The 23,821-nt window shown below is 36.4% G+C and overlaps 4 protein-coding genes across 4 annotated transcripts; 3 read left to right on the top strand and 1 right to left on the bottom strand.

The window, feature by feature from the left end:
• Window positions 1-2,267: 2,267 nt before the first annotated feature.
• Window positions 2,268-5,078, top strand: LOC108215532 (uncharacterized). The gene is made up of 4 exons (XM_017388012.2): window positions 2,268-4,005; window positions 4,112-4,375; window positions 4,510-4,629; window positions 4,781-5,078. Exons 1-4 carry the CDS (start codon window positions 2,857-2,859, stop codon window positions 4,829-4,831), a joined length of 1,584 nt encoding a protein of 527 aa, XP_017243501.1. The 5' UTR covers window positions 2,268-2,856; the 3' UTR covers window positions 4,832-5,078.
• A 6,020-nt stretch (window positions 5,079-11,098) lies between these two features.
• Window positions 11,099-13,631, top strand: LOC108216528 (pentatricopeptide repeat-containing protein At2g20710, mitochondrial). The gene is made up of 2 exons (XM_017389311.2): window positions 11,099-11,513; window positions 12,186-13,631. Exons 1-2 carry the CDS (start codon window positions 11,235-11,237, stop codon window positions 13,416-13,418), a joined length of 1,512 nt encoding a protein of 503 aa, XP_017244800.1. The 5' UTR covers window positions 11,099-11,234; the 3' UTR covers window positions 13,419-13,631.
• Window positions 13,343-15,974, top strand: LOC108216529 (GPI-anchored protein LLG2). The gene is made up of 4 exons (XM_017389313.2): window positions 13,343-13,470; window positions 14,716-14,832; window positions 14,923-14,979; window positions 15,240-15,974. The coding sequence occupies exons 2-4, from the start codon at window positions 14,754-14,756 to the stop codon at window positions 15,605-15,607; spliced, it is 504 nt and encodes a 167-aa protein (XP_017244802.1). The 5' UTR covers window positions 13,343-13,470; window positions 14,716-14,753; the 3' UTR covers window positions 15,608-15,974.
• Window positions 15,975-17,649: 1,675 nt separating this feature from the next.
• LOC135152105 (uncharacterized) lies at window positions 17,650-18,572 on the bottom strand. The gene is made up of 2 exons (XM_064091926.1): window positions 18,382-18,572; window positions 17,650-18,129 (listed from the first exon to the last, which is right to left on the bottom strand). The coding sequence occupies exons 1-2, from the start codon at window positions 18,472-18,474 to the stop codon at window positions 17,962-17,964; spliced, it is 261 nt and encodes an 86-aa protein (XP_063947996.1). The 5' UTR covers window positions 18,475-18,572; the 3' UTR covers window positions 17,650-17,961.
• Between the last annotated feature and the right edge of the window lie 5,249 nt (window positions 18,573-23,821).

Genomic DNA, 23,821 nt, shown 5'->3' with positions numbered 1-23,821 from the left:
CGGTAATGTCATGAAATAAAGAATAGAAAAGAGGGAGGATAGTGAGTGGTATAATTGAAGGTGGGGTGGTGGTAGCTGTCACTTTTGAGAAGCTAGCTGTTATTGTAAGTTTCCACACTCTTTTTTAACAATATAAACCCCACCAATGCCCACAACTCCCCAACCCTAAAATTATCTGTGTTTGTTTTCAAGTTTGTCTATCTCTCTCTAGAAGAAAGGAAGGAAGATGGGTGGTTTCGAGAAGCAGGTGAAAGAGAGAGCTAAGGAGATGAAGCATTATCTCAACAAGGGAGCCAAGGTTGTCGGTGAATCTTGCAAGAAAGGCTGGCTCAAGCTCAAGAACATTAGATCAGGCTAGCCTGTTTGCTTGTGTTTTTTTGGCTGATAGGGAGTTTCTTTTTGTTGGTTTATTTGGAGGCTGATGATGTTCAGCATCTGATGCTTTCGATTGATTAATTGATTGTTTCTGTCTTTGCCTTGTTCATTTATTCTTCTTTTCATTTGTTTCACACTTCTTATTTTCTAGTTTGAGATGTGAATCTTTACAGAAATTTTCAGTTCCGATTGTTTTGTTCCTCACTAATCATTCCATACTGCATCTAGATCTCTTTGATGTGCTCTGTTTTGTTCCCAGAATCTCATGTTCATTGATTTCAGATATAATAATATTGGACATTTCTGCTCATTAGCGAGCAATGGAGTAATGCAGTCCATGGACCATGGGTATGTTGACTCCGTCGGATATGGAATTGTATAAACCATTTGAAACTGCCCTTGTGGGTTTTTGTAGAGAAAATACATGCTTTTAAGTTCTACCTTATAGATATAGAAGAGGGTTTAGTTTTTTATTAATGGGAAAAAAAATAATAAGAAAGGCGTTTGTTTTAGAAAAGATGATGGTTCTTGACAAAATAGGTAATTAATTTTTGTCATTTTGTTGCTTCGAGTTATCAGTGTTGTCGATAAAATTGGCTGTCATATGTCAGCACAGACACTTCAAACGATGATCCTTATTTCTTTTTAAATTTGTATATCAAAAAAAATAAAGTCAGTGATTATATGTTTGCACAAGTATCTCAGATATTGGTAACATTCGACTGGTATTACAAGAAAACAACACAAGTAAAACATCTTGATCCTAAATTTCAGAATTAACTACTCAATTTTGCCTCAAATTAATAAATTAACTAATTACTTATATACTTGTTAAAAAATAAAAAGAACAACAACTTAAACAGAAATCCGAAGATGGTTTTCTTAGAAAAATAGAATATCCAAGATTCGTAGTGTTAGAGCATCTCCAAGAGTCTCTTCATTTAGACTCCCAACTTGAGATTTGAAGAAGGAGAGGAAAAATGTTGCTCCAAGAGACTCTTAAGTGGCTCTTAAATCACTAAGAGCCTCTTATTTCTCTCTCCTCTCTCCTCAAAGTTAAGAGCTACGACATTGCTCCTAAGAGCATCTCCAGCAGCATCTTAGCCCATTCCTTAAATATAATATAAAATATTGGATCCTAGTGACTTAAGATAATAATAGCTATTCTCACCTCCAACAATATTCCTTATATTCATTCCCTATATACTATTTTATTATTAAAAGTTACCATTATTGTAATAGGTGAAGAGAGAGAACATGTTTGTATTCAAAATTTATTATAAAATAAAATTTAGGAGAGGAGAGAGGTTACCTAAAGATAAAGCATGGCTAGTGGATCACTAAGATACTGTTGGAGTGGATTATTTCCCATATTCCTAATATTTTGGTTTAAGACTCCAAATAGGGAAGCTGCTGGAGTTGCTCTAACTTATTTTTTCACAATAAAAAAATTTTTCTCTCCAATTCACCTCCATCTTTCCATCTCTTTTGTTATAGTGGAGCCCAATATATGAATAAAATATGAAATAGAGAAGAGATGTAGAAAGTATTGTTGGAGTTTACACTCTTAACTCTGTCCTAAATTACTAAGAGTCGTATTTTTTATATTATATTTAGAAGTCAACAATAAGACTCTTGGATATGCTCTTGAAACTTATATCCACAAACAGCATCTTCCGCAGCAAATTAAACGCATATTCTTTAGGAGTATTATTTGATAAAATGAGAGGACTAATTATTAATTAATCTACTTCAAAATCACCAAAAAAAGGGGGCTTAATTACCAGACACCCTATTATAATCATCCGCACCGTCCATTTCCCTTGTCATCACATGATCCGCGCCACCCGTTTCTCTGTCCTATAAAAGTCTCCTCTCTCATCAAACTTCTTACACGTTCTCAAACTGCTTGCTTTTATTAACAATTACTCCTTAAACAACCCTCAACGTATACACACAACACAGAATTATACATACAAAAAAACCCAAATCTTGGTTATATTGATCTTGAAATCCTGTAAAAAGTGTGGAATTTCGTGCGTTCTTGAAGAATTGCAATGGAGATGGCCATGGAAGAAGCTTGTTTGTGTGAGTTCTTGCTTAGGGTTGTACAAGTTCTTGCTGTTGAACAAATTGACCTACGAAGATTCCCTTTTGTTATTTTTATACAAAGCACAACTCCCACGTGTAAGTTTAGGCCTATTTCTTGTTAGAAAGTTTTTATCATTAGGGCTTTCTTGGGTTAATTCTTGATTATTACTTGAAACTTGAAAGTGTGGTGACCCAGTTTGTTTAATCTTCAAGATTTGTAGTTTTGGTATCTGGGTATTTCTTGGATTTTTGTTTTGTGAATGTTAGATGTTGGAAGTTGCTAATTTGGCTCGTGGAGAAGTTTTCAGAATTCGGGTTCTTTAGGGTTCTTTGTTTTAGTTGTTTTGTGATTGTGTTAGGTTTTAGGATTTGATAGTTTAGGTATTGTCGATGGCTGGAAGGGAATTAGAGTTGCCAAAGTCAAATGCGTCTACTTTAAGGGAACAATTAGCTAGAAAGACTCTTGAGAATGTTAGGAGACAGGGACATAGTTATGTTGAGTTAAGGGAAGATAATAAGAGGACTGTGTTCTTTTGTGTGTTGTGTTTGGCTCCGTGTTACAGTGATTCTGTATTGTATGATCACTTGAGAGGTAATCTTCACAAAATACGCTGTGATGCTGCGAAAGCTACCTTGCTAAAACCAAATCCCTGGCCATTTAATGATGGTGTGTATTTCTTTCATGATTTGTCTGATCAAGTTGAGAAGTCGAAGGATTCAAATTCTGATAGGTTTAGTTTTATAGAAATTGATGAAATTGAGGTAAATAATAACCTTGCAATAGTTCCTCATGACGGTAAGAAGAGTCCGGGGTCTTTTAGGCTAGAGTCTCCAGACAGGTCTGATTCGGAAGCAGTTTACTCAGATGGTGACAAGGATTCTAGTGGGAACTGTAATGGTAATGAAACTGAGGATTTAGTCATTGCTGGTGTTTTGCACAAAGATGAAATTTGTGATTTACATGTGAGGTTCATTGGCGTGGCTAAAATTGCTGCTAGATTCTGCAACAAAGAAGGGATTTCCAAGGATATTAGTAGATTGTGGTGTGAGTGGTTGGGAAAGAATGATCTTGAAAATGAAGATATCTTTATACCTGAGCATGACTTTGCAGTTGTGACCTTCCCGTATGACTATGATTTAGGTCGGAAGGCGTTGTTCCCTGATGTGCAACACTTTCTTTTACCTGGTCCTCAGCAAGTAAGTGGCAGGGCTACCAAGAGGAAGAGGAAATCACTTTCTGATCCAGAAGACATTAGCGAGTCTTTGGGAAGCAGTCAATATGATTCTTCTGGTGAAGAAAATCTATCTTCAAATAATTCAAGTATGAAATTGACTTTGGGTAAAAGTGATGGTCAGCTTATGGAGTCGAGTGTTATATCGAGCAAAACTGTGCGGAAAGAACTGAGAAAGCAGCAACGTGTAGCTGCAGAAAGAATGTGCGATATTTGTCAACACAAAGTGCTCCCTGGTAAAGATGTGGCAACTCTTATGAACATGAAGACAGGCAGACTCGTCTGTAGTAGCAGAAATGTCAATGGGGTAAATTTTTTGCCATGAATTTTTTTTACCAGTCTTTTTAATCTGTTTAACAGTGTCTCGTTTCATATTGTTTCTTCCATATTTTGTAATATACTTCTATCTGCAGGCATTTCATGTATTCCATATATCCTGCCTTGTGCACTGGATACTTCTCTCTGAGTTAGAAATTCATAACAATCAAACTGCTGGTTCAGAAGTGAAACAGAGAGGTCGGAAAAAGGCTGGAGTTAAAAGGAAAGAGCTAGCAAAGGACGGTGATATAAAATTTATCGGGAAGAAAATATACTCAGTGTTCTGTCCAGAATGTCAAGGCTCGGGTATAGATATTCACGGAGATGAACTGGAGAAGCCACCTGTTTCTCTCTCTGAGGTTTTTAAATCAAACTTTACCCCTGTTTATATACATCTGCTCCTCTGATTTTGTACAAATTAATATCTGTAATCCTCCCGAGTTCTCATATTCAACTACAATCTTATGTTTGGAGCCTTTCTCTGTTGTTTCAGATGTTCAAATTTAAAATCAAAATTACAGATGCACGCAGAGCATGGATAAAAAACCCTGAAGAGTTGCAGAATTGCTCGTTGGGCTTTAGTTTCCCATCCCAGTCTGAAGAAGCAGTTCAGGTTTGAATTTCAGTCGTTGCTTTTGCCATTGTAATAAATGTTCCATGATATGATATTATCACGTGTGCTATCGTTTTAAAGGTGTTTGGTGTTGGCATAAAAAATAAGTTATAGCTTCACTGATGATTTATTGTCACTCGTTTGATTATAGGAGGAGATATCATCTTTAAAGTTGCTGCGCTTTTACCGGGCTGATGAGTAGAGTTTGGATTGTTCATAGTTGGGGCTAGATGTTTGTGAAATTGAAGCAACTCTTATTTTGCAGTACACAGTAGGGTTGAGATACTTGCAAGCTGAACTTGATTAATTCTAGTTATGTATATCTTGTAATTACGTAAGTTTGGTGGGAAACTGAGACATACTTAACGGGTTCAACATTATATACATGGTGGAAAACTGAGACATACTTAACAGTTTCAATGTTATATACATGGTTCTGTTGCACTCCACTGCTTTTCTTTATATGCCAGCTTCTGTTCGAAGTATATATAAAACCTAGCATGCTGTCTGCAGATTTTGCTTGATCACCTTGATCTTTTTGATTCATGAGACAAATAAAGTATTTGTGCAAAAATCAGAACTTCTGCTCAGAACCTGAAGTGTCGATTATGGATGAGCCTGCATAGGATGATATAATAGTATGGAGGTTTGAATTTGATATTCTAAGAACCTATTTTCAGGAAAAGGTTGATTAAATATGGTATCTATTTTTATTGAATAAGGAATATAAAATACATTTTTATTATTTATTTCCAAAAATGTTATGTAATATATATTTTTATAATATTATATCTTTATTTTGTTACGATTTTTTTTTGCCAAACATGCATGTTATCATGTGATGTTCTGGTTGAGTTCACAAAATTATATTTATCTATAAAAATCTGAGATTATGTGTCTACTTGGCCGTTCCAAAAAGGGGGCCCGTTTAAAAGTAAAAGAACATTATGCAAAATAAGAAATGAGATAATCCTGAAATAATTTCTATTTATAATAACTTTATTATTTAAATCCTAATCTATACTCAGTTAATGAGTCTGTCAGCATGACAGTTTTTTCTCTCTGTCAATCTTGACAGTTTCCTTTTTTCTGAGTTTTGCTTTACGCTATCCAAATCTTTTTGGGGTTAATTATTCTCTCAAATTCATCTCAAAAGCTTTCTAAAACTTTGTTTAGCAAACTGTAGGAATGGCACGACAGGAGAAATCTTTGGAGGATATGTATGCGGGGCTTGTTATTGATGAGGAGGATGAAGGTGGAATAGTAGTGGCAAATACGGAGATAGTAGAGCAGAAACAAACCTATGTGTTGATTGGTAAGTTCCTAACAGAAAAGAATATTAATTTTCATGCTATGCAGAACATAATGGCCACGTTATGGAGGCCAAAGGAGGGTATGGAGGTGCATGACATAGGCGGGATGCGTTACTCATTTGTTTTCTTTCATAAAATGGATATTCAAAAGGTCATTGATGGAGGGCCTTGGTCCTTTGAACAAGCTACTCTGGTTCTACATCAGTTAGCAAATGGTGAGGATCCAAATACAGTTAAGTTGCAGTATGTGGAAATGTGGGTGCAAGTTTATGACATCCCAAGGGGTTTGCTATCTGAAAATATATTGAGGAGTGTTGGTGCATCAATAGGGAAGTTTATACGTATGGATACAAACACACTTGATGGAGCCTGGAAACCTTTTGCACGTATTAGAGTGATGATAAATGTAGAAAAGCCATTGAAAAGAAGATTGAAAATAAAGAGAGAGGGGGATAGTTGGAATTGGATAAATTTTAAGTATGAGAGATTGGGGACTTTTTGTTTCGTTTGTGGCATTCTGGGACACTCGGAGCGAGATTGCAACATCATCTACGAGAACCCAGACAAGGTAATTGATAAAGCTTATGGTGTGTGGTTGCGTGCCCCGTCAAAAAATACTGCAAAACTTAATACTGGTGCGAGATGGTTGAGGAATACGAGTGATGGGAGTAGCTCGTGGACGGCGATGGATAACAGGGGATCAATGTCAACCGCCGGCCATGGTGGCGGCAAGGAGCAAGCAAGGTTCATGGAGGTGGATGGAGTCGTTAGAGAAATTCACGGGGATAGTGGTGGGATTGCAGTTAAGGTGCGTGATTTTAGGATGAAGGAAGGGGATTTGATTGCGCAAATAACTGAATCACATAATAACAACAGGGATTTGGGGGGTGATAATATGGAAAGTGATGAGATCGTGTTTGACTCAAAGAGAAAGAGAATAGAAGATAAGGTGGAAGAAGTCAAGGAGGGAAATCAGGATGGTTCAAATTTTGAAAATCAAAAAAACGTGTCTTTAAACTTGCAAATGGCGGGTCCTGTGGTTCAGGCCCGCCAAGAATTATGAGTCTCATTGCTTGGAACTGTCGTGGGCTGGGCAACTCACAGGCAGTTAGATTGTTGAAAGAAATAAATAATTTTTATAGGCCCAGTATTATATTTTTAAGTGAGACGTTGTGTAAAAAAGATAGAGTGGAAAAAATAAAAAGACAAATAGGGTTCACAGGTTGTTTTGCTGTTGATGCACATGGACATGGAGGAGGGGTGGCGTTACTTTGGAAGAATGAGGGAGGTATTACAGTGGTTAATAGTTGTCATAATTTCATTGATTTTGAGGTGGTGCATGATCAACTGGGCAGATGGCGCTATACAGGTTACTACGGTTTTCCCGAACGGGGTAGAAGGACCGAGGCGTGGAATATGTTGCGAAATTTGGCCACGGAGTCTATGTTGCCATGGTGTATTATTGGTGATTTTAATGACTTAATGACAGCTGATGAAAAGAAAGGAGGTCAGTGTCATCCTCGTGCTTTGTTGAATGGTTTCTCGGAAGCTGTAAGTGATTGTGGCTTGTTTGATTTGGGGTATACAGGGGACAAGTTTACTTGGGAACGGTTCAGAGGGACTGATAGATGGGTAGTTGAAAGATTGGATAGGGGTCTTGCAAACAAAGCATGGAGTGAGTTATTTCCAAATGCAGAGGTTCGAGTGCATGAAGTATCTACGTCGGATCATATGCCGTTATGCCTTCAGTTAAACAAACAAGTATATATGCCTCGTGGTAAGCGGTTTCGGTTTGAAAACATGTGGATTCAAGAAAAAGAATGTCGGAATATTGTGCAAGAATGTTGGCATAGTGAGGGAACAAATGGTCTAATGAGTAAATTAGCTATGTGTTGTATGAGACTGGAAGAATGGGGTGGAGGATTGATAAAAAATTTGAAAAGCAAGCTGACTAATTATCGAAGGGAAATGCGAAATCTGAGATCAAGAAGGGATGTAAATGGGGTCCGAAAGTATAATGAAGCTCGGTGGAATTATTTGAAGTTATTAGAGAAGCAGGAAATTTTTTGGCGTCAGAGAGCTAAACAGTATTGGCTCAAGGATGGAGATAATAACACACGTTTTTTCCATAAATTTGCATCTGTGAGAAAAGAACATAACAAAATTAGAAAGTTAAAGGATGCTAATGGAGAGTGGCAGGATACTGAGGATGGGATTCAAGATACTATTGTTAAGTATTTTGAGAACATATTCACGAACACTGAAACAGACGAACAAATGCCAGAGAGAATCAATTTCAAACGCATAACAGAGGAGCAATCTCAAGATCTAGTGCAAGGCATAACGGAGGAAGAAGTTCGAGAAGCTGTATTTGCCATGTATCCTGAGAAATCACCAGGGATTGATGGCCTCAACCCGTGTTTCTTTCAAACCTATTGGAACGTGGTGAGTAAAGATGTCGTTGCATTTTGTAGGCAATATTTTGATCATGGTGAGTTGCCTGATGAGATAAACAGGACCCTTGTGTGTCTTATTCCGAAGGTGAAGCATCCAAAACAGGTCTCTGATTTGCGTCCTATATCACTTTGCAATGTCTTAATGCGTATTATCTCTAAAGTTATGGCCAATAGATTGAAACCATGTTTAAGTTTGATTATTTCAAATAATCAAAGTGCATTCATAGAAGGACGCCTGCTTACGGATAATGCGTTGCTTGCATTTGAAATGAACCACCATATTCATAGAAAAACACAAGGAGCAGATGGGGTGGCAGGTTTAAAAATTGATGTATCTAAGGCATATGACAGGTTAGAATGGAAGTATATTGAGTTGATGATGGCCAAATTTGGGTTTCCTCAGGTCTGGATATGTCGAGTCATGCAGCTAGTGAGGACGGTAACTTATAGTTTTGTGAGGGATGGTAAAATGTTTGGAGATGTGCGTCCTTATCGAGGTATTAGACAGGGAGATCCAATCTCCCCGTACTTATACATTATTTGTGCTGAAGGGTTGACAGGGATTCTTCGTAAGTATGAAGAGAGTGGCTTGATTCATGGCTGTAAAGTGGCTCGAGGTGCTCCAAGAATAACTCATCTGCTTTTTGCAGATGATTGTTACTTATTCTTTAAAGCTACGCACATGGAAGCACAACATATGCAGAGCATTTTGCAAAAATATGAAAGGTTATCGGGACAGATGGTAAATTATGGTAAGTCTGATATAGTTTTTAGTCCCAACACATGTGCAACAGAACGCGTACAAATCTGTGAAATTCTGGGGGTGAATGAGAAGGCAAGACCAGGAAAGTATCTTGGTATGCCTATGTATGTGGGAAGAAGCAAGAAGGAGGCGTTTGGTTTTATTAGTGATAAAATACAAGGAAAGCTGCAAGCATGGTGTAATAAAGAGTTGTCCAAAGCTGGGAAGTTGACACTGGTTAAATCATCAGCACAAACAACTCCAAATTTCTGGATGAGTCTGTTCTTAATCCCTGATTCAATATGTGATGAGATTGAAAGAAAAATGAATGCATTTTTATGGGGAGGGTCAAATGGCAGAGGTGTAAAATGGATCACGTGGAAACGTTTATGTGTGCCAAAAGAATACGGAGGTTTGGGGTTAAAAGAGCTAAAGAAGTTTAATCTGGCCATGTTAGCTAAACAGGGATGGAGACTTCTTACAGAAGCTAACCCGTTAGTTAGCGCAGTCATGAAAGCTAAATACTACTCAAAAACAAATTTGTTGAATGCAGAGCTTGGACATAATCCCAGCTATGTCTGGCGTGGGATTTTTGCATCGTTAGAGGCAGTTAGAGCTGGTGCTCGGCGAAAGATTGGTGATGGAGAGGATACGATGGTATGGCGTGTTCCTTGGCTGCCAGATGAGGGAAATGGCTATGTGAGTACCTCTGAATATGCTCAATTAGCCAGTACCAAGGTTAGTAACTTAATGATGGCTGATGAAAGAAAATGGGATATTGAAGTGATAGATGATCTATTTGATGACAGAGACAGTGCTCTAATTAAACGTATTCCTTTATCTATACATGTTAATATCGATTCTTGGTATTGGTTGTTGGATGAGAAAGGTGATTTTACGGTTAGAAGCTGTTATAGGAGATTGCAAGGGGAGTGTAGTGATGATCATTCGAAATTGTGGAAAAAGATCTGGGCTATGAAACTTCCTAGTAAAGTAACACATTTAGTATGGAGACTATGTAAGGGGTGTCTACCAACTAATGCCGCATTGGTTATGAAACATGTGAATATTGAGGCTGGTTGTCCATGGTGTCATCGTGAAGCAGAAACAAGCGTCCATGTCATGTTTTTATGTGATTTTGCAAAAACAGTGTGGCTTACGGCAGGAATGGCTCACTTGGTGAATTGTTTTTCTTACGAGACACCAAGTGCAGTTCTTCAAAGGGTGTTTGAACAAGGTACAAAGGATCAGTGTGTAGAGATTGCCATGCTCTGTTGGAGTATATGGAATCGTCGAAACAGGTGGGTTTGGGATCATGTGAATGGTTCGGTTTTTGGAGTTAAAAATATTGCTACCCACCTGCTTCGAGAATGGACGGAAGCTCAGATTAAGGAAGAAAGTAGGAAAATTAGAGGGGAAGTTGGTGATCGAGTTTGGTCTCCACCACCAACTGGATGGTTGAAGATAAATATTGATGCGGCTGTTTTTCTGGACGGAACTATTGGAGTGGGAGCTGTGATTAGGGATGATCGAGGTTGCTTCATTGGTGCTCGATGTTTGAAGATACCAGGTGCTTGGAAGCCTCGAGAAGCTGAGGCTATTGGTTTAAAAGAAGCTCTCTCATGGGTCATTGCACGCGGATATACACACTGCATGTTTGAAACAGACTCATACTCCCTTGCTGATGCTTGTAATGGAAGTCTGGGAAGAGCTTTGTTTGGTACTATTGTACTAGATTGTGTCCACTTAATTAAGCACATAAATCCCGTGCTAGTAAATTTTGCTTATCGTTCTGCGAATAATGTAGCTCATGTGCTTGCACAAGCTGCTTGTTCTATGACAGACATTGGGGAGTGGTATGTCACTCCGCCAAATTTCCTTATGCGTGTACTGGAGTTGGATTTGATTTATTAATGCAAGTTCTCTTTTATTCAAAAAAAAAAAAAATCAAATCCGAAGTTGCTCACTAGTCACGGCCGTGAAAAAAACCCAAAGCTCAATTTCTGATGCTTTAACCCTAATTTCCGAGTCTCTCTAAACCCTTGTATAAAATAGTAAAGTTCACAGCTTTATCAAATCAAGAACTCAACAACCATGATGATAAAGAAGCTATCTCAATCCCGGGCCATTTCAATTCTCAATAGGGTTTTCAAAACAGAGCCTTCAAGAACCCTAACTACTAAGACTATCGAAACGACGTCGTCACGTGCGACTAGTTTATTCAGCAGAATCACGAAAGCCCATGACCCAAAAGTTTCAATGATCCCAGTTTTAGACCAATGGGTCGAAGAACAAAGGAGCATTTCCGCGGAAGAGCTTCGAAGAATCATCAGGCAGTTGAGGAAATTCAGGCGTAGTAGACATGCTCTTCAGGTCCTCTTTCTTTTTTGATAATTGCAGTGTAATTATGTGAATTGTATTAGTAAATTTAGCCACATTGTTGTCAAAGTTGGATTTTTTTCGTATGTGTGTATTCACTGTATTGATATAATTGAAGGGTGTTTTGTGTGTGGCGGTGAAATGTGTATGGTTTTATTCAAAATTGTAGCTTTTTGGTTCTTTACGGAATGTTTTATTATAGGAAAATGTTTAGTAATGTGGTTTATGTTATACGAGGTCACTTTTATGCGAATTGTTACAAAATGCTCTATTCTGTGAAATTGTAACTCGGGAGTAGATTTGCCAAAGATATGACAAGTAGTTGAAACATAAGTGTAAAATTCACTCTGGCGAGGTCTTGTCTTTTTGGCCATGAATCATGATAAAGGCAAGTAACGGTTAGAACACTCGTTGTTACATTTAACACGAGAAGTGGTAGTTAAGCGGCTCAACTTTTACCTCAGAAATCACACCTGGACATGACAATATAGGCTGGTGGTGTATTCGGAAGTTGGCATAGATATCCATGGTTTATATACCTTAAGTTTGTGTACATTATTATTTTTCGTCAACGTTTGCCTATCTGGTTAGACTTGTTTCTTTTTGTTGAGGTTATTGATCTAGCTATATGTTAGCTTCTGATTATGTTTCGTGTTCGTATAACAGATATCTCAATGGATGAGTGGCAAAAGTTTTCTTGATCTATCATCGGCAGATGTTGCAATACAACTGCATCTAATATCAAAGGTTCATGGTGTTAAACAAGCAGAGGATTTTTATATTAGTCTGCCAATCTCTTCAAAAGACTTCCGGACTTGTGGAGCTCTACTGGTTTGCTATGCTGATGCAAAATTATTGGATAAAGCCGAAGCTGTTATGCAGTCAATGAGAGGGTTGAATTATATGAAAACAACACTGTCGTACAATGTGATGTTAAAATTATATTCACATTTCAAGAAGCTGGACAAGCTCGATTCTCTAATGCAAGAGATGGAAGACATTGATATTAAGTTCAACAAATTCACATATAATACTTTATTAAATGCATATGCAGATGTGTTGGATATAGACCAATTGGAGAAGCTTTTAACAAAGATGGAAGCTGATCCGTTAGTCACTATGGACTGGAATGCATATGTTGTGGCAACTAAAGGTTACTTACGGTCTGGTAACAAGGTAAAGGCTCTAGAATCGTTAAAAAAATCAGAGCAACTTGTCAAAGTCAGCTCAAGGAAAAATGCTTATGAGATTTATATGACCATGTATGCTCGCATGGGCAATAAAGAAGATGTGCAACGCATTTGGAAGATGTACAAGAGTCATTGTAGATTTTACAATTTGGGCTATCTTTGCATGATGAGCTCTCTAGCAAAGATGGATGATCTAGATGGTGCACAAAAAGTATATGATGAATGGGAAGTGAAAAACACTACTTTTGATAATAAACTTCCGAATTTTCTCATTTCTGCTTACTGCAAGAAGGGTCTAATGGAAAAGGCTGAATCACTTTGCCAGAGGCTCTTAAAAAATGGGAACGAACCAAACACGGGCACATGGACACGTGTGGCATTTGGTTATCAAAAACAGAAGCAAATGGAAAAAGCAGTAGAAGCACTGAATAAATCGATCTTGGCTTCTGAACCTGGGTCGAAACTATACTTTCCTGTACTAGATACATGTCTGATATACTTAAAAGAAAGGGGGGATCTGGATAGGATAGAGCATATCAAAAGATTGCTTGCAGAACGAGGTCATGACTATGCACATGTCTTTGAGAGATTAGCTACATATTCTAAAGAGGAAACAAACGCAAATCTCAAAACATTTGATCCAAATGAAGGTGATGAATACACTTTGGAGGAAGACTTACTTGAAGTAGGAGAAGAAAGCCGGGATTAGGTTAACATATATGATCACTGTTATTTGTGATGGGGAGCTAATTTCTTCCCCGGTATGTGTTCTCCTCATGAGCATTTAATATGTTCAACATACCTTTTCTTTCTCCAGTTTTCTTGTTTCATTAGAACTGTAGTGTCCAACACAATGTCAACACAAATGTGTTACTGTTGGCAGAAAGAACAATCGACTTCCTTGCAACTTTCTTGTTCTTTACATGTGTTCCCATCCAGAATACGTACTTCTCTTGATGTTCCTTGGTATTAATGACAAAAACCAAATACCTCATTGTGGTTGTGGAGTTTAATTTTCATCCAATTTTAAATTAAATTTTGAAAATCTGACGGCGTGCTTAGGGCAAGTCTAATAATGTCCTGCTACATTCTTTCCGTAGTAATTTAGGATCAAATCCAGTACTGTCCTACTACATTCTCTCGGTATATATTATAAATCAAAGAATCTTGGTGATTTAGGATCATAAATTTATATGTCAATTCCGACAACAATCTCTATATTCTCTCCCATTTTTATTTTAATAATATATTTGAATTTGTAAAGAGAAATAGTGAGGATGCAGGAGGTATAAATATGGGGATCAAGAGTGTAGAAAGAAAAAAAATTATTGTTTATTCCAAAAAAAGAGAAATAGGGATTGATTATTGGCTATCTAAAAGTAGGACATGGTTGTAGACGGAAGTTTCTGAACTTGCTCTTAAGCTTTTTTTTCTTTTATCCGGATCAACTATATTAAAATAAATAGTATCGAAATATAAAAAAATTGGAAAAAAAAAACTTGAACTTGATCTTAATTTTTTTTTTTTTTGTCAAGATCAATTATATGAAAATGAATTGGAACAAAATATAATAAATCGAAGGAATGACTTCTTTTATGCTTAAGCTGATTTAGGTGCATATACTTTTAACAATTTTTTTCACCTAGAACTTGATTCATGCAATATTCTCCTCATTTTTTCAATTTTTATTATTGTATTATTTTATTTTTTTACAATAGTTGTTTGTCCACTCGGGTAATCAAATAAAATAACCGGTAGTTCAGAATAACAAAAAAAAACAGAGAACTTAAGACCAAAACAAATTTGATGTTACATATTATTATGAGCTAGAAATGCAATTCTTCCCAAAGTTTCCCTACTCTAATTTCCCCCCTACAATCTTGTTATCTCGCAATTCTAAGCCATATAATCGTAAAAATGTCCAGAAGTTTTTAACGAACGTTCCATATTAAGTTTGTAAATAATGTGAGATAATTAAGGCAGTTTATTTTTTTCCCAATCATCAGATTGATCAAACCAGAGAAGAAGAGAAGAAAAGACAACAATGGCATCCCCACCATTCTTGCATTTGCTTCTCTTCTTCCTCCTCTCCGGCTTTGCCTCTTCAACCACCACCCTGTCAAGTAATCCCGATTTTTACAACCATGCATTTATACCCAGATTTATGTCTCGGAACTAAAATCGCCTGACATTTTATCTGTTTGATCATGCAGGTCATATATTCAGACCCCGGGTGCTGCCAGAACGTTCCCTCCTTCAGCAAAAAGCAGGTAATTATTTCCCTGATTATATTTCCCGTGAACTGTTTTTTTTTCAAGAATACCCAAGTTGCAGAAATTATTTTCAAAAATACGGTGCAACCTCATTCGCAACGTCAGTAACCTGAAAATCAATTGTGTTACAACCTTGAACCGTATTTTTGAAAATAAGTTTGAAAACATGGGTATTTTCGATGTAAGCTACATTGGTTGCTAGCCTGCGTAAATTCATATGAGAGCCCTGGTTCTAAAAACCTGCATTTTGTTTTCAGCTTGTGACATAGACTTTGAGAATCAGAACTACACCATCATTACAAGCCAATGTAAAGGTCCGAACTACCAAGCTAAACCATGTTGTGGTGCTTTTAAGGAACTAGCTTGTCCTCACAGCGAGAAGTTAAATGACATGAAAAATGACTGTGCCACAACCTTGTTCAGTTACATTAATCTCTACGGCAAATATCCACCTGGCCTTTTCGCCAATCTGTGTCACGACGACAAGGAAGGACTCAACTGCGACGAAGTCATGCAGGCGAAACAGAAGCAGCAGCAATCTTCGGGCGCTGCTGCAGCAGAGAAATCAGCCGGGCTGATCATTTCTGCAGCTTCCTTCCTCATCTTGATATTCAACTTGTTCTAAAGAGATAAGTACATATGTTACATCAAAATTAGACCCACTTTATTTATTTTCCTATTTTTTTGGGTCGATTCCGAATTTATGTATGAGATGTAACCCTCCTTGGAATCAAAATCTTTCGCTTATTCTGATCACGAAAGATCTCTTGTTCTATCAAGATCACCTCTTTTTTACTGGATGTCGAGAGATCAAAATTTTGAAAAAACAAAACGGGTATGAAATCTTTTTCGAGTTTGGCTCGTATACGAGATCGAGCCGGGTCGGGTCTTTTTAAACAAGTTCAAGCTCGAGCTCTTCGCAAACAGCCCGACTCAAACGATATTGAATTCTGCTATAAACCTGAATATACCCAATAATATATAGTTAAAATACCTACATTGACCGAAATTATAAACAAGAGTTTTCTTTCGGCAAAATGTTTAGAGATTTTCGATAAACTTTATCCTATTACATCTTATCTACATTTTATTTAAGAATTTCCCGGGTTTTAAGTGTTAAAGATGCTCTAAGGTTGGCAAATGATATATTTAACAAAATCATTGCTGGATCTATACGCAATATGTTTGCTCATTTCTCATGAAAGTAGAGGTGAATGTTTGAAATTGATTAGTTTGTTGCAACTTGGGTACATAGAAAGGGCATGACATGCCTGTCTTTTGCAAGTTAAAGTGAACAAGCTAATATTCTCAACCGAAAGGAGAAAAGGAAGAAAAAACATAGCTTATTATAGCTATATATATATACAATTTTATGGGAATTGCTTGGAGTATATTCTGAAATCTATATTGTCTGCGCCTATACAAATCATTTTATACTTCAAGTGGAGAGGCACCGCACCGCGTGTGTGTGAACGGTGCTTTGCTTTCTATGCCAAACGCCAAAATAGATAGCTGCAATTTTGGACCGTTTAATGGGAGTCTTTTCGTAAAAACAGCTAATCAAGCCTCCTTGCTATCAGGAAAAGTTTCCTCTTTTATATTTATTACTCCCTCCATCCCAAATTAGATGACCCCGTTGACTTTGGGCACACAGTTTAAGGTTCATTGACCGCATAGCTACATGACTTATTTTTAAAATTTTATTTTTGCAAATAAATATTTAAATATGAAATTTTTATTTACAAAAGAAAAAATAAAAAAATAAATTTTGGAAGTAGACGGTCAATGCACCTAAAGTTACGTGCCCAAAGTCAACGGGGTCATCTAATTTGGGATGGAGGTAGTACATCATTATAAAGGTTTTGTCTTAATTAATCAATTATATTATTTTTGAAATTTGTGTGGTTATAATTAATCATAGTGGGTGTTTGGCAACCCGAACTTATTGCTTATTTGGGAGAAAAGTTGCTCCAACTTATTTACGTACCGTTTGGCAACGTAAGAGAAGCATTTAAAATGAGGCTTAAAAGCCGAACGGCCCCTTAGATCATAGATCTATATAGTTGTGATTTCATAGTTTTAAAATTTATGCGATTATAGTTGATCATAAACTTGTGCGGACTTGTGCGGTTGTAATTTCGCATGTCTAGTTGTATTTAAAAATTTATATGTTATCGAGATTTGTGTAGTTGTAATTAATCATAAATTTGTGCAATGTAATTTTACATTTTTTTATTGAATTTTATAGTTTTATGTCATAATTTGTTAAATTTGAACACTAATTTTTCTGCTCTCCGAGGAAAAAGCGACTAGTTTTTGTTTTGATGTTAAAATTATCGATTTTAATTATAACCCCCGAATTATGTCCAAGTATAGAATGGGCAACTTCCAGTTGGTGACGACTGTCAAAACTTAAAAAAAAAAAAAAAATCCTTAGAAATTAAGAAAGAAACGAGAGGTAGCTGAAAGAGGCAGCCAAAAGCCGTGCTTCGTCACTTCCACGCAATTCAATTACAGCCGTGGATAAATACTTCATTTTCTTTGCAACTTGTTTTAATACCACCATATTAGCATATCTCTAATTCATGTATATTTGCCTATTTATTTACTATTTAGATAGCAAAATTTAATAGACAAGATACACAATTAAGGAAAATTAAGGTCAAATTAGAGCTAAGAGAGAATGGTTCCATTGACTAATGATAATGAAAATACAGAGAGGTAAAATTTCAAAAATGAAATTACAGCAGAAATATTGTATCTGTGTAACAATAATATGATTGGAGGAATCATTTTCACTACCACAGCCATGTAAGACAAGCAAGTAGTGATTCATATAAACAGTAAAAACTGTCTAAATATAATATTAAGTAATAAATCAGTTAAATATGATTTAATTGGGGGGATGATTCACTCAATCAACCATTTCTTTTTCTTTTTTTTTTTTGGAGATGAAAAGTTCATGACAAGTGACAAATATTATCTGTGAGCGGTGACCAGAGTTTCGATAAACCTCAATCCATCGAACCTCGGCGCGAATTTATCGTCCGAGCTCTTGCTGTTCTTGATCTGCTTCTGTTTCTGCTCTTCTTGTGTTTGTGTTGTGCAAGAAAACTCATCCGTATATCCTCCCGACACATGATCTTCCTGTGATCCAAATCATAAAAATTCGTTAATTTTATCATCACAAAATTTCGTTCTTCGATTCAAAATCATGAGAACTAAATATTTGTCGTGAATATTTAATTTTCATGATTTTCGAGTTTTTAGTTCTTATAAAACTCTGAATGTCATGATGTGTCATAACATTCAGACGCGATTCAAAATCACGAGAACTGAATATTTGTTATGAATATTTAGTTCTCATGATTTCTCGAGTTCTTGTTTAAGACTTTTTACCTGACGGGAGAAGTGAATCTTGGAATCGGAGGAAGAAGAGTATGAGGACACGACGGCGGCGGAAGCAGCCACGAAGAACCCGGATTTCTTCATGGATCTAGCTGGAGAATTTTGGTGTCTAAGAATGAGTTGTTAAGAGAGAACAAGAACAAGAAGAAAGCTGGGAGATGGGTAATAGTGAAGAGTCTGTGTGTTTGACGGCTATTTATATTAGTAAGAGATTGACAGACAGGCAATTACGGACTATACTTTTCCTGTGCTAATTAGAATATTAGGCGCGGGGGTTGCGTTAATTTTTGATTAACGTCTGTACTCTGTATGGTCCGTTTCTGAGTGCACGGTTCTTTGATGTTTTGTGCTATGTATATTCTCCACATTTTCGTTTTTGACTTTGTTTTTTTTTTTTTGACTAATGTGGCTTATAGCCTTACAATTTGAGTATCTATTCTAAGATATTCTCGAGGTGAGCCAGAGTCGAACCCAGGACCTGGGCCAACAGAGGATAAACCTTAATCACTTACATAATTGCCTGATAAAGAATTAACACTTGGCGCTTTTGTAGTGGTAAGAAAGTATAAGTCGTTCAGATGATAAACCTCAACTTAAGAATAATTACATTTTACTAGTATAATTAGTAACATAAACGTATACGCAATTAGATTGTATTATTTTGGGCAAGCAACAAATTATGTGTGGTGTTTATTTTTAGTTTTTTACAAAACATACTGTGTAAAGTTCTTTTATGTAAAATAGATCAAACAAACACTACAAATGTGGGACATACATAAATTTTATTATTGATTTTAATTAGGCGTTTATGTATACACGATCTAACTATTTTTTAGCACGAATGAAACAAATTATATATTATTAACTAAGTTTTGGCGAAAAGTTATAATTCAGAAAAATTTTGATCTTGGAAATTAATCGGAAAATACTTTAATTTCTAAGTAAACGACCAACTAAAAATATGTTGTTTTCTGAAACTTATGATTATCTAAATTTATATTTTAAATTTATTATAATAAAATATTTTGGAAATAATAATAATACTCCCTCCATCCCAAATTAGACGAGCCTTTGGAAAAAAATTTATCCCAAAATAGTTGAGCTTCTCTCCTTTCAATGCATATTTATCAACCATTTTCCATCCTTACCCTCTCTTATTTATCATTCCAATGTACCACTAGCTAAAATAAATATGGGTAAAGATGAAAAAAAAACAATCGTTTAATATCTCTTAATATGTGTGAAATGAGCAAAAAGCTCATCTAAATCTAAATCGGAATGGAGGGAGTATTATTTATTCAAGTAATAGCAACCGGACTCAATCCCGCACAGCAATGTGGAAGAGGGTAGGGGGTAAAGATTGAAAAAAGCAAGAAAAATGAGCAAGGTTTTCCGCAGCATCTCGGGAATTGAAATTTGAAATGAAGAAAGAAAAAAGTGATGTAGCAGCTACCATATCATTCAATCAGGCCCTGATATTTTCGAGTTGCTACCCAATAACAAGGTGCCAGGTGTATGGATACGATGACGCCACGCACGCCTTTACACCATCTTCACAAGTTGAACCTGTGATTCTCGATATTCCAACTAAGCTGCTGCTGTTGGGCTGTTCCTCCCAATAAGCTGGTGGAGTCAGTTATGGCCCTTACCTCATTCAACCACCTCTCTGGAAGATCATCATCATAAACCGTTCCGCAAATATTACGGATAGAACCGGTCAAGCGAGCGGTTCTGACATTATCGAATTAGAACGAATCTGTAAAAAAACTCGTAAAAACCAATTTGTACCATACTTGAACGAATCGGACCGTTTAATATTGAAACCATATACAAATTTGTTATATAAAAATCAGAGTCGAATCAAATCACCCACAAATTAGGATCGGATTAGCTAAACAGAATCGAATCGGATCGCCTGCTCATAGAATCAAATCAGAGTCGAATCAAATCACCCACAAACTAGGATCGGATTAGCTAAACAGAATCGAATCGGACCGCCTGCTCACAGAATCAAATCGGAGTCGAATCAAATCACCCACAAACTAGGATCGGATTAGCTAAACAGAACAGAATCGGACTGCCTGCTCACACGAACGGTCACAGATCATGCTTTCACCGACCGGACAAATCATGTTTCTACGGATCGGATTGTAGCTAATCTGGCACGATCCGTTCTGAATCATCCGATTAATCATATTTAATTAAAAATATCAAATATTCCTCTATTTTTCAGGATTTCGAATATTTAAATTTATCGAAAATAAGTCCGGGAGTAGGAAGGATAAAAATTTGTTGCCATACGTTAAAAGCAGATCAACATCCCTGTCATAGATAAGTATATCACACAAATCATGTTTGCTACTTCTACGTAATTAAGCACGATTAGTACAGTGTATTAGGGTCAATTTCATTGGCTTAAAAAACCACCAAAAGATATTTTATTCATGTAGCAATCATATTCAAATTGATATAACATGATCGTCCATCTAATGACCAACCAACTAGTATAATCACCTCAACCACCCATTTTACAGTTAATTAATGACATAATTAACACCAACTTTTCTTTATATAATTGTCGGCTAAACAAAGATTAGCCCGTAACTGAGAAAAGGGCAGATGATAACAATTTAAAGGAAAAGAAAGCAAGGCATAGAGCTTCTAAGCTATCACTATCCCATCTCAAAAACACTACAGGTGGTGGAAATGACAAATCACTGACCGACCGGTTGTTGTTTATACAAGTCTCAAGTCACCGTTCCACAAATATTTAACGATCTTAATATTTCCTAAATATTATTTGCAGAGGCATCATTTATATCCGAACTAGAAGTAAATTTTTTGGATCAATTAATCAAATTGATTGTTTCGAGCCGCATCGTGTTTTTCGGGTTTCGGGTTACGTGCTACTGTCGCCCGTGTCGTGTTTTTCGGGTTTTGGAAGATAGAAAACCGCTGCCTGTCACTCATAATTACGTGGAATCTGTCATTTGATTGCAAAAATCAAAATTTCAAACTCATATTTCAAATCCCCGATATATAAGTTTTTGATAACGAGTTCGAGAATCAATTTCATTTTTAATTTTTTGTCTCTATTAAAATAATTAAATATTAATATTTTATATAAGAATAATCAATGATGTAAAAATATATAATAAAAATATTTCTATTATTATTTTTTACAAGAATAATCAACAGTACAAAAGTATATAATATTAATACACCTTAACTCGATTCCTCTTTCCAACTTCATAATACTCTACGAACCAACCAAACAACCTCTTAGAAGCATCATCTATATCTCAATTAGAAGAAAAAATTCCTGCTCTCAAAAAAAAAAAAAAGAAGAAGAAGAAAAAATTCCAGATCAATTAATCGAATCGAATCTGTTTTGTGTAGTTTCGAGCCTGGTGGTGTCTTTTCGGGTTTTGGATGGTCAGCACCCCTAATTATGTGGAAATGTTCTCACAGAAGTGGGCTGTACTCGAAAAGTTAATGACTTGACAGAAGAAAAGAAGAAGATTTTTCTAGTAAAAGTTGGTCAACCGAAAGATGGATTTGGATGCATAAAGGAGATGGAGTAGATATATACGACTGGCACAGGAAGGGTTAGCCTGGCTAATGGATGGCTTTATCATTCAATTATCATGGCAGAAGATGTCCTATGTGTGGTGCACTTGCGCATCATAATGCCACCCCTTTCATTTCACCATAATGTTAATAATGCAACTTGTGCTTTGGTCACAAAGGGACAAAGGATGTTGTGCATACATGTATAAACATATTTGTATCTGTTGAGAAACGGTCCATTTAGCACTCCTCATCACTCGAAATCCCATTTTTCGGGTTGAAGAGTGGAACACGGGCGCTCATCTTTGAGATGATTATTGCCGTCGTATCCATATTATACTGTGAGAATATTGAGGACAGAGCTACATAAGAACCAGTGGGATCGGAGAAGCTACATAAGGACTAGTGAGATGGGAAAAATTTCAAGTAACCTGTGAAGTATACTAGGTCTCATTTTATTGTCCCAAGACATTGCTACAGTTCTGTATGAAACAAGTTATCATCTAAATTTCAAGTAAATTCATTGTTACACTGGGGATGTGCATCGAGCCGAAGTGATCACTCGATGACCCTGCTTCATGCTTTTACCCCAGCCCGAGCCGAAGTGATTCACCTGATGACCCTATGCTTCATGCTTTTAACACAACTCCGATAACCTACTATTACTCGATATAACAAGCAATAACAGAAAACTGGTGAGGTCAACCATAAATAATAAATTCCCCCTCAAATCACAAAGACATGAACCTTGTTAATAAAAACTAAAAGTTCACATCAAAAGTGAAATCATAGTAACATGCAAATACATTAATCCTATGATTAGGGAGTACTCCTAGTACATATAATAGTAATGCATAGAGAATTACCAAACCCATAATAGAAAAATCATTTCTACGCTTCCAAGACACCAATCAGATTCCTCTCCCAGGAGGAAAGGACGCGGAAGAACACAGACAACTATAAATACTATAAAGAAAAGAAAGTAGGCAGCCGGGGACAATATGTCGAGCAGATTAAGAAAGGCATGTGATGTTATTTAGCAACAAACGAGAAAAGAAGCAAGAAGAAAGACATGTGATGTTGATACAGGGTGGCAAGAGAACATACGCAACTGTTAGTTTACAGAGCTACAAGCTGCTGGCACAAACTAAATAATAATCACTTTAAAACATTCATGGGATTTGCACTGCACATGTAGTCCATGGTCTGTGATCTAGCAGAATTAGTGAATATAGTACCCTGTTCGTAAGCATCATCTACCAATTAAGATTAACTATGTAATATTATTGGTATATGAGTAGTGAGCCAATACTATATTCATATAAGATAGCCAATAGCTTTAGACCTTTAGTAGTGGAGGTAATATTTGTGTGTGAAAACTTGCAATTAAGAATTTTTAATCAACCTCAAGGCAAACTGTAATAGAATACCCGAGAGAATAAAATCGCCTTTAAATTATATACTGCCCCGCAGGGGACAGTGACAACATCAATGGTACAGGCAATAATAGCGTAGGTTTTACAGATTGCAATCTGACTCCGCAAAAATTAGTTTATGGTATCAGCTCCTCTAAGATGATAACAGCCACCTAAATACATATACTTTCCTTCCCTGAGCTCAGCACTTTAACATTTGAAAATAAACTTTTCTGTCACATTTGATACTTTACAAGATGTTTCTCCAATCTTATTTGTATTATATTGTCCATAAGCTCTGTCCACTTGTGTATGCATCTTTCTTAAACTTAGATCTCAGAGATGACCTCATAAAGCCGGCCAACAAGGACCACCAGCTACTTCAAATTTCATGCATGGATTTGTTGTATCAGTTTCACTAATTTGGTAACATTGTACAACTCTTG

The sequence above is a fragment of the Daucus carota genome, chromosome 4 (genome assembly GCF_001625215.2).
Source record: "Daucus carota subsp. sativus chromosome 4, DH1 v3.0, whole genome shotgun sequence".
NCBI classification, from domain to species: domain Eukaryota; kingdom Viridiplantae; phylum Streptophyta; class Magnoliopsida; order Apiales; family Apiaceae; genus Daucus; species Daucus carota.
The sequence above is the reverse complement of the archived record's forward strand: the minus strand, read 5'-3'. Positions and strand labels throughout refer to the sequence as shown.

What these genes read in the sequence shown, in the direction of transcription:
- LOC108215532 (XM_017388012.2), top strand. Translation starts at nt 2,857, where the DNA reads ATGGCTGGAAGGGAATTAGAGTTGCCAAAGTCAAATGCGTCTACTTTA. An exon ending in GTAGCAGAAATGTCAATGGG is followed by an intron (nt 4,006 to 4,111) that starts GTAAATTTTTTG and finishes TTCTATCTGCAG; the next exon opens with GCATTTCATGTATTCCATAT. An exon ending in CACCTGTTTCTCTCTCTGAG is followed by an intron (nt 4,376 to 4,509) that starts GTTTTTAAATCA and finishes CTGTTGTTTCAG; the next exon opens with ATGTTCAAATTTAAAATCAA.
- LOC108216528 (XM_017389311.2), top strand. Translation starts at nt 11,235, where the DNA reads ATGATGATAAAGAAGCTATCTCAATCCCGGGCCATTTCAATTCTCAAT. An exon ending in GTAGTAGACATGCTCTTCAG is followed by an intron (nt 11,514 to 12,185) that starts GTCCTCTTTCTT and finishes TTCGTATAACAG; the next exon opens with ATATCTCAATGGATGAGTGG.
- LOC108216529 (XM_017389313.2), top strand. Translation starts at nt 14,754, where the DNA reads ATGGCATCCCCACCATTCTTGCATTTGCTTCTCTTCTTCCTCCTCTCC. An exon ending in TTCAACCACCACCCTGTCAA is followed by an intron (nt 14,833 to 14,922) that starts GTAATCCCGATT and finishes TTGATCATGCAG; the next exon opens with GTCATATATTCAGACCCCGG. An exon ending in CCTCCTTCAGCAAAAAGCAG is followed by an intron (nt 14,980 to 15,239) that starts GTAATTATTTCC and finishes TTTTGTTTTCAG; the next exon opens with CTTGTGACATAGACTTTGAG.
- LOC135152105 (XM_064091926.1), bottom strand. Translation starts at nt 18,474, where the DNA reads ATGAAGAAATCCGGGTTCTTCGTGGCTGCTTCCGCCGCCGTCGTGTCC. An exon ending in AGATTCACTTCTCCCGTCAG is followed by an intron (nt 18,130 to 18,381) that starts GTAAAAAGTCTT and finishes TTTGGATCACAG; the next exon opens with GAAGATCATGTGTCGGGAGG.